The sequence below is a fragment of the Sycon ciliatum genome, chromosome 1 (genome assembly GCF_964019385.1).
Source record: "Sycon ciliatum chromosome 1, ocSycCili1.1, whole genome shotgun sequence".
NCBI lineage: Eukaryota > Metazoa > Porifera > Calcarea > Leucosolenida > Sycettidae > Sycon > Sycon ciliatum.
Window position 1 is genome coordinate 15,816,440 of NC_088643.1, and position 15,233 is coordinate 15,831,672.

General features: G+C 46.9%; 1 protein-coding gene across 1 annotated transcript in view; it reads left to right on the forward strand.

Moving 5' to 3' along the window:
- LOC135816949 (basic-leucine zipper transcription factor A-like) overlaps positions 1-15,233 on the forward strand; it is a 28,047-nt gene that overhangs the window by 7,122 nt on the left and 5,692 nt on the right. Inside the window, exons 7-11 of the mRNA XM_065330081.1 lie at positions 4,698-4,788; positions 4,975-5,039; positions 5,169-5,252; positions 10,575-10,639; positions 11,170-11,266. Of these exons, the coding sequence (XP_065186153.1) occupies positions 4,698-4,788; positions 4,975-5,039; positions 5,169-5,252; positions 10,575-10,639; positions 11,170-11,266 (402 nt within the window). The remainder of the gene's footprint in view (positions 1-4,697; positions 4,789-4,974; positions 5,040-5,168; positions 5,253-10,574; positions 10,640-11,169; positions 11,267-15,233) is intronic.

Consider the following 15,233-nt stretch of genomic DNA (forward strand, 5'->3'; position numbering starts at 1 on the left):
CCCACCTAGCAATATGGTGATAAAGACCCACCTAGCAATATGGTGATAAAGACACACCTGGCAATATGGTGGTAAAAACATACCTGGCAATATGGCGGTAAAGACACACCTGGCAATATGGTGGCAAAGACACACCTGGCAATATAGTGGTAAAGACACACCTGGCAATATGGTGATAAAGACACACCTGGCAATATGGTGGTAAAGACACACCTGGCAATATGGCGGTAAACACACGCCTGCACAAACATGCTCTCTAAGCTGCAAAGTTCTGGCAGAGAGCTCTCCTGCTCACCACCACCACCATCAGTTCGCGCCTGGCGCCTAGTCGATGCATGGTTGGCTGTATCCAACATAGCAGGCTGGTACATCAAGTAGGGCATGGCACATAGAAAATGACACAGCACCGACATAGCTCGATTGCGAGGTACGTTTCGTCCCCGCTGGACTCATCAGGCCATCTTCTTCTTGGATGTCTTCATACGGAGCTTGACTCGGGAGAATGAAGTTGAAGACACCACTCCACCTGTACTTATGGTTGATGAATATGGAAATAGGAATCTATATCCACACAAGCTCTACATAATAGATACTCTTAACTGTGACAAATATTCTTTCCATCAAATAATGCAACTCCTACAAATGTTCTGGCTGGATTGAGCAGAATTTGTAGATGTTTGCCAATGGTGACTTTGGCTAGGCATGTTTGCGTGTTTGGAATACTGGGCTACAGTAGCAGCACTCTTGTGCAAGTGGAAATCATTTCCCTTTTCGGGGTTTCTGAATCACTGTGCTCTTTTGCCGTGTCATTGACGAGGGCTGGCAATGTATTCTGTAATTTCTTCGTGATATTCCTGATGATGTGCTCTCCTTGAAGTGGACACATGGATCCACTGCATTCTCGATGTCAATGACGCAGCAACAACAGCAGCAGCCGCAACAACAGCAGCAGCGGCAACAACAGCAGCAACCGCAACGACCTCCCCTACCAGCAGCAAAGACTGGCAGCAGTCTACACCAGTCACAGTATGGTAACACGCCAACGGCATCCTCCCTCAGTGGACCGAGTGGCACAACAGTATACAGTCGTCCCTCTCTAATCCGGCACTTCTTTATCCGCAACCCTTGCCGACCGGCGCACTTTCTGACGAAACCGATTTTTTTCGTTCAATTCCTACATCTTAATCCGGCACTTGAATTCCGCCTCCAGCAGTGACTTTTTGAAACGAATCGCTCAAACTGCACGTAGTTTGGTTTCATAATCCGGCAGTCGTGAATCGCGTACCGTACAGGTGCACTCCTTGCCAGGCCAGGCTAGCGTTAGGCTTGTCCAGGAGACAACGGCAGTCAACCATACTTTCTTATTTTAGCAAGGAGTAGTGTCCTGCCAATTTTCAGGGGTGTGTGTGTGTGTGCGTGTATGTGCAAGAGTACATGTGAACATGTTCTCTGTTTTACTTTACCACTTTATCACTGTGTATATTCCCGGAGAACAATTGAGAATATAAAGCCGTGCACCAAATACTTGGGTCGACACGGAAAAACCCTGCGTTTTGACATACATATGATACATGCATGCAATTGGGTAGGGCCGGGTCAGAGGGCAGGATTTCTTAATCCAGCACCCTTGTTAATCCAGCAGAAAACGCCGTAGCAAAAGGTGCCGGATTAGAGAGGGACGGCTGTACGCTTATACGGGCTCTCCGTACTATAGTCCTGGGAACAGACCGTTGCAGCATGGTCACACTTCTTACTCTGGATCTTCGGTGAAGGCACTCTCGGGACACCAGAGCAGTGTGAGTGAACAGACACAGACAGACAAACACACACACATACACACATACAGACACGACATGCATGCACTCATACACACACACACATATACACACATATATGAGTAAAAATATTTATAATGTAGAAAGGAAAAATACATCATGGATACGAGTTAAGAGTAACTCTCCATCACTGTAACATGATACTTTATACAGTCAGAAAGTGCAATAACTAGGCACCAAACTGACAGAGTACTGAGACATTCGACGTCCTGACACCTAGCTTTAACACATCTCCGTAGCGCTAACCGACAGCCTTCCAACTTGGAAGGTTCAAGGTTACGGAAAGACCAAAGAGGGGAAGGCAAGCTCAACGAAAACGAGCAAAAGCTACAGTCCCAACGGAACAAAGAATGTCGATTGTTACTGGACGATGACGAGACCAGTACGATATTTGACAAAGCGGTCTAACTACAATTCGAAGCAGCAAAGCAGCACACCACCCAACTTGGGTGGGTCGTAAATATCAAAGATAAGCGTCCGCGTGGCTTCTTGATGTCAGAGGTGTCAGTGGCTAACATCAGCGCCTGGTATGATGGAGAGTTTGGGCCTTGTCGGACAACGTGGCCAAACCATAGAAGTCGACGTTCTCTGCAAATAGAGGTAATAGGGATGATATTGGTTTGGTATTACAGGTGATTATTGGTGATGTGGTGAGGATGGTGAATATTAATGAGACATTTCAGCTTTTTCCTGTGCCATATATCAAATTTTGAGGAAAGGGCTTCGGACAATGTCCAAAGGGCACAATTATATAACAGAGTGGGCATGATTAGACAATTTATTCCTAGAAGTACCAAAATTTCAACTACCCTAGAATTACGGAGGCATCATATGACTCCACTGGACTTAAACATACCTGCTTGGAATTATTATCGGCAATATGACTGTGTAGAAACAGAAATCCGTGGGGTACCTTTTAAAAGGAAGAACCAATGACAGGTGCACTATCTTGGAGACCAGCAGCTGGCATTGCGCGCAGCGAAAGGGCAACCTCTCGTCAGTTTACGGAAAAAAAGAGCATTTGCTTGCCATTCTCATCCTGCAAACTCTACATTTCAGTCCTTTACCCCGGAAATGGCTGCTGCTGGGCCAATTTGCTGGATTTTTCTCAGCCAGGTTGGTCGTTCTTTGACCGCTGTGATAAATACATTTACGAGCGAAAGGAGAACGTGGTGTCGCGACTCATAGCAAATGAATAATTTTCGTTCGACGTCGTGTCCGGAGATCATCTTCGTGATCAAACCTCAAGTAGCAGAGTAGTTCCTGGAAACTATTTTTAGGGATTTTACTTGATTATTATGGCGTCCATTCCTATCCAGCCGAAGGGCTGTCGGCAGATTATTGCGGGTACAGAGGACGCCTCTTGCGTAAATTTGCGAAACCAATGCCATGATTATTGCCTTCACTCCAAGTGGAGTCCTCTCCAATATTTTTTGTTTTTTCCTCCTACCTTGTGCACTTGATCATGACATGGATCATATTCGGGTCAATAAATGCAAATAATGCATCTGCCCCATCTTCAAAATTGTGATTATCTCGGAAAAGCCCGCATACTTCGGAAGCAACAACCGGTTACGCGCGTTCGCGCTTGCTTGATGCAACACATTTTCCACTACCTACCAACTTTGCCAGAGAACCCAGCTTCATGAAGGAAATCCTGCACGAGTTTTGGAGATTGATGTTCTGTTATGTGTATGGCTCCATAGCTTTATCACCACCAATATCCGCTTACTCCCTCGACTCCGGTCCCGTATCAGACTGATCGAGAAGCCGGAGCAATTAGTTTTCACTCATCTTCATCTGGAGCATATAACTATGTGTCTCTGTGTTCGATCACTTCTAATTGCTCGAGCACAATGCCCCAGGCACTCTCCTCGCATTCATCCCCAACCTCCGGGCTAAAAAAATTCAAAATCAAATGAAATGCTTCATCGGCAGCGACACTGCGCCTACTGAACATGGCTTCCGCCAGACCATTGTAAACTCAAAGGACGTTCCTGGCTAGAATATTATAATTGCCCTTGCACTTTATATCGTACTATGCTGCAGATGACATAGTGAATCAATTTCCAAACTTGGGACAAACAAATTCCTCTGTTTCGGCAAGATTCGGGATTACGATATTGATCATAACGACACGTGAAATGTGCATATTAGCATGTCCATATGTACAAATCACCACCTTCATGGTCCCCAATCTCCTTGCTCCCAAATGTATTCCTCTTCACGTTATTCAAGTGTGGTTCTAAGCCATATTCGCGCTTTTATTGATGCCTATGGTATGTGGAGTCATATGATGCCGCCCGGTACTTCTAGGTAGCACCCCCTGGCATTTCGGAACGGTACTAATTTTTTGAAAACACAAGCCACTGCCATTAACAAAATACAAAAATAAATAAAAGTCGCAAAATTTGGGGAGATTCTAAGCCCCAATCTAACAGCAATCCCATTTTGAAATTCGCAAATGCATCATATGATGCCTCCGGTACTTCTAGGGTTAAAAACATGCAGAAACGGGACACAAGGGAATGTCTCTTCCAAGCGATGGCTGAGAAGGCACGGTTGGCTACACGAATTCTCTGTGATACGTCTTCTGCTGTTCCAAGTCTTGACCCAAGGAGTTTGATGCATTTCCAGTTGTTGTCTTTTGTCGTTTCAAAATACTCAGTTTTATCGACGTTGAAACGGAGGTTGTATTCAGCAAAAATGGATTCGCACGAGTTGACGATAGTTAGTAAAGTTGTGGAGTTGGCATTGGCAGGACCAAATATCAAGATGATCTGGTTTATATCGCCATCATTTTTTCTGTTTTTCTTCTTGTTTTTTTTTTGCTGTTTTACTGCTGGTCTTCTCGCGGTGCAGATGTTTGGTGACGGCATGCCATCTGGAATGGGTGCCACTGGCACTTCCTACTCCGGCAACACAGAGCAGTCTTATCCGGGCGGCACAGGAAGTAAGGCAGTTTGATGTATGCTCCTGTTGTCCACGTTTGTTATATGCTGGGATATGATTTTGAGGCGGCGAATCCGGACGCAGCAATGCTGTTGGCATGCTGGTGTGCACAAGCTGACTGTCTGGAAATTGTGAAATCACATTACCAGTATAAGTACTGGTGGTTGTTCTCTTGTGTTGACTGCAGTGGCTCAGATGGGAGCAGCTAATCTATCGGCGACAGCAGATGCAGGCCTGCCATCGCAAGCATCGGTGAGTGAATTCGTGTCAAAGTGAGACCCTGCATCACACATCTGAAATGTGTCCAGGTTACGAAATTATTTAAAAAAAACGGTGATCCATCCTGACTGTATATTTGGGGTTTTCCGTTGCTTTTTACAGGCTTCCAGCAGTACGGGGTTCGGCGATACTCCGCTGGACCTTAACGACAACAGCGCTACAGCAGAAAGTGGAGTAGCATCACAGGTAAACTAAATGTATACAGTTTCTAGGTGTGTACAGTCTATATCCAGCCCACTGATAATGGTGCAGAGCCACTCCGTTTTATGTGTCTATCAGTACTGCTTGTTGTACTGTTGTGCATTATCATACTACTACGCATTCGTTCCTCATGTTGTATTCACGTCAGCTGACGTCTGATGCGCGTAGTCGCGTACACTGCTTTCATTCTTCATGTTGTATTCACGTCTGATGCGCGTAGTCGCGTACACTGCTTTCACTTCTCATGTTGTATTCACGTCTGATGCGCGTAGTCGCGTACACTGCTTTCGCGCGATCTTTTGATTTGAATGTTTTTGAATCTCCGCTTCTGCTTCGAGAGAGGCAGAACTTGCCTTTGTACTGCGAGATGATTTCGAGCAGAGTCAGAGTAAAACATTATAATACAGTCTTCTAAAACAACGAGTCGTGTGCTATCCGGAGGCATGTTCGAGTAAGAACATAATGGTCCTTCGAGCCGGATCCGAACCAGCGACCTAAAGATGAGGAATGCCAGCCACCTCGCTAGCAACGAGCAGCACATGGTGGACAGGACCAGAGTTTCTGTCCAAGCCATCGACCGAGTGGCCGCAACGCGATATCACCGTCCCAAGCAAGCTTCTAGGAGAAACTAAGCGACACCAAGCGTTGACGTTTGTCGCCGAAGCCACGGCATCTAGACTGCGTCCCGAGAACTTTTCATCCTGGAACCGACTGAAGCGTGTCACGGCTTGGATAATCCGGTTCTCCTCAAACTGCCGAGGTGCCAAGAAGGGGGAAGAACCTGAAGGCAGTGATGCGGTCTCTCGTGTAGCTGTGTCGTCGGCAGAGAATGTAGCAGTTCCCGAACTGTCGGCAACTGAAATACAGCGAGCAGAACGGCACTGGATCAGCGTTGCCCAGCAGGAGTGTTACTCGGCCACTATTTCGACCTTACAGCGGGAGAAAAGTGTTAAGCCCTCAGACCCTTTGCTCCGGCTCAATCCAGTCCTAGACACCGCTGAACGGCCATTTGTACTACGCGTTGGAGGCAGGCTGGAGCAGGCATCAGCAATGTCGGAAGGTACGAGGCAGCCACTGATACTGCCGTATCGGCATCCAGTATCTGACCTCATCATTGCCAATGAGGATCGCAAAACCCACCATGCCGTCGGCACGAATCATCTGTGGGCCAACCTGACAACTTCGTATTGGCTGATCAAAGGCAAACAAGCGATCAAATCGCATCGCCTACGATGTAATGGCTGCATTCGGCAGTGGAGGAAGCCTGCAGACCAGCTCATGGGCCAACTTCCTGCCGCTCGAGTTGCTATGACGAAGCAGGCCTTCCAGCATGTTGGAGTGGACTTCGCAGGCCCATTCCTAACCCGTCAAGGTCGTGGACGCTCACAATTGAAGCGCTATCTCTGCCTCTTCACATGTCAGGAGACACGAGCATGCCATTTAGAGATGGCCTATGACCTCTCCACTGAAGGCTTCCTGATGTGTTTTGACCGATTTTGTAAGCGCCGCGGAGCACCACGTCTGGTAGTGTCAGACAACGGCAGAAACTTTGTGGGTGCAGAACGTGAGCTGCGTGATGCCCTTCAAGCTATTGACCGAGGTCAAGTGGTCACCCGTACAGCGACACAGCACACGTCGTGGACGTTCAACCCGCCCCGGGCACCACACCATGGCGGCTTCTTCGAAGCGCTTGTCCGGTCAGCCAAGCGAGCAGTGTTTGCTATACTGCATTCTGCTAACTTCACTGATGAAGAACTGCAAACTGCCTTTGTTCAGGCAGAGGCCCTGTTAAACAGCCGGCCACTGACTACAGTTGGATCAGATGCTGATGATCTCGCCCCGTTGACACCTCAGCAGTTCCTCATTGGCCACATTCAGGTGGAAACGGCCATAGAAGCGGCACAAGCTTCTATGACACCAGCACACCCGCAGAGACGGTGGAAAGCTGTGCAGGTTGCTGTGGACCACATCTGGCAACGCTGGCTGAAGGAATTTGTGCCCACACTTAATATCCGACAACGTTGGAGAACGCGCAGTCGCAACATAACGGTTGGCGACATGGTATTGTACATGGCACAGGACACGCCCCGTGGAATGTGGCCTCTCGGCAAAGTGGTGGACGTTTTCCCCGGAGCAGACGGTCTCGTGCGTGTGGTGGACATCCTCGTCAAAGGCAAAACGTATCGGCGTCCGACCAACTTGCTGGTTCCACTTGAGGTAGAGCCGGAGGTGCCTGCCAAGTAAACTCTCTCTCTCTCTCTCTCTCTCTCTCTCTCCCTCTCTCTCTCTCTCTCTTTCTCCTGTTTACATCAATGATCTCTCTAATCTTAGTTCTGCTCTCATTGATCATTCTCCTTCCACCATGCCATTCGAGCAGGAAGGGGGATATGTACAGTCTATATCCAGCCCACTGATAATGGTGCAGAGCCACTCCGTTTTATGTGTCTATCAGTACTGCTTGTTGTACTGTTGTGCATTATCATACTACTACGCATTCGTTCCTCATGTTGTATTCACGTCAGCTGACGTCTGATGCGCGTAGTCGCGTACACTGCTTTCATTCTTCATGTTGTATTCACGTCTGATGCGCGTAGTCGCGTACACTGCTTTCACTTCTCATGTTGTATTCACGTCTGATGCGCGTAGTCGCGTACACTGCTTTCGCGCGATCTTTTGATTTGAATGTTTTTGAATCTCCGCTTCTGCTTCGAGAGAGGCAGAACTTGCCTTTGTACTGCGAGATGATTTCGAGCAGAGTCAGAGTAAAACATTATAATACAGTCTTCTAAAACAACGAGTCGTGTGCTATCCGGAGGCATGTTCGAGTAAGAACAAGGTGTTTGTCCTAGATATGGGTTTGGGTATGTGCATCAGGGTTCTTTTGAACTTTCTTCTCGTCGTGGCATCTTGTGTATAGGATATTGACCAAGACGAGATCTATATGGGACATATAGGGTGAGTCGGTCTTTTACTCAGCGGACCTCGGTCTTTTACTCGACCGTGGTCCGCCGAGATCTTTTCCGAGATTGCCTCAGTGTGTTTGATGATTTTCTGTTTTGTGCCGTGCAAGATTGTTTTAAAACAGTTGAAGGTTCTGGAAGCTGTATACATTCGTTTGCAAAATCCTGTTCTATAAAATAAAAAGAAGCATGTAGTCGCGTTCAAGTTGTCCTCGTAGCTTGCTATCAGATGTGAAAATATTGTTATTTTCCACTGTATCACCCAATGCTTTGTGTTTGCACTCAGTGAGTATACTTTTTAACACTGTGTCTGACTGCTGTTATGTAATGCTTTAACACTTCCTTTGGTCACACTTTTAATTTTCCAGTACTTAATGTTCTTTTCGTACACCTTACCCTCAGTTCTGATACCATCCACTGACGAGTGGAATGCGAAAATCGAGTTTGGAATATTCGTTTAATAATAATCGTAACTCAAGCGAGGGCTAGGCGTTCTCCAAATCGGCCGGCCGAAAAATTCGCCGAAACAAGACTTATCGAAAAATTGCTAAGCTTTTCGCTGATTTCGGAGGGTTCCTTTTGAGAATCGCCGAAAATCAACCAAATATTGTTGCAATGTGCGTTTAGGAACGAAGCCTAGGGAGTGCCCCTGGTTCGAGTCCTGGTCGTGACAGTCAATATTTTCGTCAGACTTTTCCCGTTGACGTCTTCCCCTCAAACCATTGAATATAAAAATTCTTCAATTAAAAATAGAAGAAATCACATTGTTGAGTACGAAAAGGAGTCATACTCCCCAGACACAACGGACAACGGGAATAGGTAGGTAGAACGGCATTTATTGTAGACGAAGAGACCGAGACAAAGACGAACGGAAAGACTACATTATGGAAGAGAGAGAGAGAGAGAGATCAAGTGAGGGCGACAAGATAAAGGGCCTGGGTTGCTATGGCAAATATGGGCGCGCAAGTAGCTACACAGGCCAGCGGAATGAAAGGTGACAAAAGGAAACAAAAGGTGAGGACGACGGTGCATGCAAGCCAGCTTGGAAAAGTTGTAGAACGTACGGGAGAAGGTACCTAACAACATGGAAAGGAGTTCTGGAGCAACTATCCGCGACTGTAACAAGATAAGAAGCAGTCAAAAAGTGCAATAACAGGCCACAAAACTGACATGCTACTGAGACATTCAACAACCGGAGACCTAGCTCTGAAACACCTCCAGTGCGCAAACCAATAGCCTTCCAGGTTGGAAGCTTCAAGGTTATGGTAGGACCAATGAGGGCAAGGTGACTTATAATCGAATTATAATCGGGGAAATATGGTACACAGAAACACATACACACATACTCATACACACACACACACACACACACACAGACGCACGCACCCACACACACACACACACACACACACACACATGCACGCACCCACCCACGCACGCGCATACGCATACATACACACGCATACGCACACGTTTACACAAGCCCACTACTTCTACTACCAATTTTTTCATTACAATCAGTAGAAAGTAAGAACAAGAATGGAAGAACAAGACAACGCATTTAAATGTGATAGGACCTTGTTATTATGACAGTGACTACAAATTTCTGCAGAAGGGTGGTACCAGGAAGTAACTGCTGACCAGCCCTGAGCCTGCATTCAGCTGCGAAGGGCCTGCAGCGATAGGATGTTCGAGTGCCCCTGAAGAACATGAGGGCCCATGGCGTTGAGCAAAATGAAATCTTGCAGTGAAGGTGATTCATGACAGCGGAATAGTGCAGATCAGCATTCCTTTCCGCAACCAGACTGGCTAGGGGTTTCAGGAATACTGAACATTTTTGTGGGCATGGTTGCGTGTTTTTGTGTGTACCGTATATCCCCTATATTAAAGGTCGAATCCCCATTTTCGGGTCTGAGCCAAGTTGTTTCAATTCATTCACATCATTAAGCAGTCACGATCAACTGAAGTTTAGTTTAAAAATGTGTGACTTTATATTCGGTGAAATACAATACTTTTGCACGTATGTGTGTGTGGATATATGTGTGTAGTCATGTGTGTTTGTAAGTGTATGTACATGTACATGTACTTGTACGCATAGGTGTGTGTGTGTTCTTGTGTGTGTGTGAGTGTTTGTGTGTGCTTGTATGTGTGTGTATCTGCGTGTTTGTGTGTGTGTGGGTGCGTGTGTGTGTGTGGGGGGTGTGTCTGTTTGTGTGTGTGTGACTGTGTGTATGTGTGTGTGTGTGTGTGTGTGTGTGTGTGTGTGTGTGTGTGTGTGTGTGTGTGTGTGTGTGTGTGTGTGTGTGTGTGTGTGGTTGTACATGCTTGGGCATCACACACGTTTCAGGGAACACTTACTTCTTTCGAGGAGAACAAACGGAACAGGCTGAAATATAAGAACGACCAAGAACGGTATGCCTAGCCAATTACCTTTAAAAATACGACTTACAACAGCACAATGCATGCTGTGTTTAATGTTACCAGTATCACTATCGATTACTGCTGATTTCTTCACATGTGGTCGACAACGACACGTCGAAGTGGCGGGACAGAAGTTCTCAGCTGCCGATGGTTGTCGAGGACATGCTGCAGTTGGGCAGAGCAATAGTCACTCATACATTTGTTGCAATGTTGTACGGTTGAAATGAAGTGCAAAGCTCCTGGTTTTGTGTCGAAATCGATGCCGGTGACAACTCACTGAATTGAAAAAGAGTATCCTGCTGCATGTGTCCGTCTGTGGTGTCCGAAGGTTGATTATGATGGTGTGATTAATCATAGCTAGCGCCCCGCTTTGTGCAGTGCCCGGGTTCTTTCCCGCAACAATTCTAAATGTTTAGCTAAACTCATCGCTGTTCTGTTGCCGACGGGGTGAACGGTTGTTCGGATACTACCATTGTGTGGTCTAACTCTCACTGTGCCCATCTGTGTTGCTGTTGATTCAGAAAACGTATACAAGACATCAATCTGGCATTCAAGGAGCTAGATAGAAGTTTACCTAACCACCTAACTGGCAAGAAAGTGAAAAAGGAGAAAACGAAGGTAATCAACGTGGCGTATGTTGGACCACTATGTCCTGACCACTTTGTTAAAGAGAGCTGAGAAGTGTTTCTCCCCATTTTATAAAAATTAATAATACATTTATACCAATCTGGGGATTGTCTCTCCTGGCTAGGCTTTCCCCAAATTAATCGGCCGGCCGAAAAACTCGCCGAAAACGAGACTTATCAAAAATCGCTAAGCTTTTCTCCGATTTTGGAAGGTTCCTTTGAAAATCACCGAATATCGACCAAATGTTGTTGTTGCAAAGTGCGTGTAGGAACAAATGATTTTGAAGCAAGCATGACTGCTAGAGCTCTCTAATAGATGACTTGCACAAAGATTGTCTGGGTTCGAGACGGGGCAAGTGGACCTTCTGACTCTGACTTCCCCACCTTTTCAGGCTTTTGAGTTCGTGACTTTTGAAGTTTCGCTTTTTGCCTGACGAACACTGAGCTAGTTTTTTTGGCTAGAGAGTAGAGTTGTGTTGATTGGACTTGTATCGTCATGCCGAAGCGCTGCTGCGCTCCTGAATGAACTAGCAGCAGAGAGATGGAACTGAGGCTCCCATTCCATACGTTCCTTTCCAAGCCGGCCGGTAGGGAGGCAGGAAAATGAGGGAATATCATTTTAGTATCATTGGTGTAGGCTGCAACAAGCACGTCGTGGTCCTGAAGTGTGACTACTTTCCCGCAGTGGAAGCGAAGTCAAGCACAACGAAAGTAAGTTTGTGGACGTCTGAGAAAGAACTCGATTCCCTTTCAATCGGCTGCACTAGCTCCAGAGCGACCCTCTCCTGAGGACAGACTGCGGAGAGGCCAGGAACCTGCCGAGTCACGAGTGGAAGCCTAAACCACGAAAATGAAGGGTGGAAGGACTGAGTATGAGAGCCAGATGGCCTTTACTAGGCTTTAGTAGTACTTCAAGTAGTATCTGAGTTGAAGGAGAGAACAAGTGTGTTGGAGAAACGCTGCGAAGTCCTCAGGCCTGATGTGTACTAGCTACTGTTGAAGTCTCACTTGTTCCGATATGAACATTTCATCAGGCCTGACTCTGAGCAGCTGTATCTAGACTTGGATTTAGGCCAGAGACATAGCATTGTAAACCTTATGTATCCGATGGCTGGCTCTAGTGAGAAAGCAGTTTGTCGCAGGCTCGCAAACTATGATTGAATCAGGGAGTGGTGGAAAGTCACATTATACCTCTTCATGATTAGCTGGTAATGATGACGATGCGGCTCCGGCTGGGTCTCATGGGAAAGTAACTTGCATACATGCTTAGTTAGAGGCAACGGTACCCATGTACTGAAGACATGATTGAACTACATTTTATCTCCTGGGAGAATGTGGAACAAATAATGCCAGAGTGTGTCTGATACACATCACAGTCTGCTGAGTATGTTCATTATTGTGGACGTAACAGAACTGCGCTGTGAGGTACCTTGTGCGTTGGACCTACAGTTGAGCCACTACTCTTCTTACAAATTCCATACAACGGTGAAAGGATTTGTTGGAGCATCATCAAACAGTGCATTCGCCTTCATCATACACTGGCTCCGTTGCCTTCAGTAATTCACATCTTGACGGGGCGCGCTGGGACGATACGGAAGGAGCGGCGGGAACCATTGGAGCTCTCATGATGGTGGTTAGCGGAGACGGATGTGAGTGTCAGGAACGGGAACGCAACCGCACTACTGTACAGATCAGGAAGCGATGGAAGAGTTGAATCTGTTCAGCCTTCCATGCCGTGTACAGGGACACAAGCGTAAAAATGGCTACATTTCGAATGTGAACTGGCGATGGCATTGTGTGGCGACGAACACAACTGCAACTGTTCATATTTCAGCATTTCGAACATTATGCTTCCCATGATAACTCACCGAATGGCTCACATGACGGAGTTGGACATTACCAGGCTAGGATTATCATTTGCTGTATTTATGGATAGTCCTTGAGTTTTCAGATGAAGTGCTTTATCTTTTACCTGTCGTTCCTTTAGTGTGGCACAATGTCCATGGCTGCTTTCTTGTCTTCATAACAGACTGGTATAATCAGCATGATTCTGCTTTATTAGAGAAGAAATAAAATTTCGCTTTATGACTCTCGTCCATCGACGTTAACCGTCGCAATAACTGCTGCATGTATGTTGTGCTGTGCGAACCGTACAAGATTTTACAGCTCACCCACGCCTTCCCAACAGGCTCCTATATCCCGTACCGATAGCGTTACATTGAATATGAACTAGGCTAGCACAGTTATCCTTCGTTCTTTTGATGGCGGTAGGTAGCATGGAACTTGACGTGTTCTTGGGATCCTCGTGCAACACTTGCTGTTCCCGGATGCCAAATTATTGGGTGCATCGAGGTTGCTTCTATGCTCACTGTTGTTTAGTAAGACAATTTTTTTATAACTATTTCACCGAAGAATATGGCAAGAGTATTTCGGGTTGGTTTGGACGCCTGGCTTCTCTTCACATAATATACAATCATGTACTTCCACTAACCCTACAACTTACACAAGTGCACATGACTCATGAGCTTCTGAAGACAGTGACGGTACTGATCATGTACATGTACATCATGTACATGTCAACAGTCTTGAGGAGTGGGGCCGCAAGTGGCGTATCTGTTTTGAGCCAGCCAAGACACAGCGCATGACTCTACATCGCAAGCACGTTCCCCCCTGCACTCCACCAGTCACCTTTGGAGGTGAAGCACTCCAGGAGACAGATACCCTGAAGCTGCTGGGAGTCATGCTCGACCCTACTCTCTCCTACAGAGCGCACACTCGCAGTGTTGCACTGCGCGCCTCCCAAAGGCTGGGTTTCCTACGAAAGGCAGCACCCATCCTGGACGACCATGGTCGAGTGACGGTCTACAAGGGATTCGTGCGACCCCTACTTGAATATGCCCCACTGGCCTGGTCGAGCGCAGCCGCAACTAACATGGCCCAGCTGGACAAGGTTCAGCAACGTGCCCTGCATTTCCTGGGACCTGGAACCATCCTCCAAAGTCTTCAGCTTCGTCGGATGGTGGCAGCCCTGTCATACTTGTTCAAGCTGCACTACATTCCAGGGCCTCCCCAGGTAAAGGCCATGCTGCCACCAACCAAGCCCCCTGCCGTAGCTAGCATGTGCACACGGCAAACACGTCAGATGCACCATGCCTTTCAGCTGAAGTGGACACCCCCTCGCACAGCCCCTGACTACCTCCTGCGATCCTTCCCCTTCTTCGCCATCACACCCTGGAACAACCTGCCTGCGGACCTCCTGCTTCACGAGCCTCATTCAAGACGCCTCCAAACCTTCAAGGTCAACGTATGTAAGGATCTAATCCGAAAGAGATGGCTGTGGTCCACACAGTACCTGTGACGATGATATTGAGATTTGAGACCCATTTAGTATTTACCTCTCTACTACTACTTGCTTGTTATGATTATTGTCCTCTTTCTTCATTTTCCCTTCTGGTTTAGTCATTACACGTATTAATTTATATTATTTGGTGCAATACTAGCGCCCCTTTCTCGCACCAAATTATTATTTTTGCTACCTGACCATGCAACCCCCCCCTTTTTTTTCGATGCCAGGTTGCAACGCTAACGCCGAGACCCCTGGTCGGTCGAGTTGCTCCCTGTACATCGGCACGTCGTCCCTACATCCCCTGTGTCTTGTCTTGTGTCTGTCTCCACATGTCTCTTTGTAGGGCTGTGTTCCCAATAAAAAAAAATAAAAATAAAAAAATGCCGTGCACCGTTCATTCATGCTGACAAAAAAGTACACTAAAGACGGTGTAGGGTGCCCGCAGTGTAGCCTGGGTGCACAGGGTACATAACAGGGTGCACTTGCCCCGTCTCACTCGCGGCTCGGATCTTTGTGCAAGTCATCCATTCAGTGCTTGTACTTGCAGTACAGTGCGTTGAGGTCGTGTGACTCGTGTCCTGTGACCTCCTCCCAAACAACCATTAGCCATTAG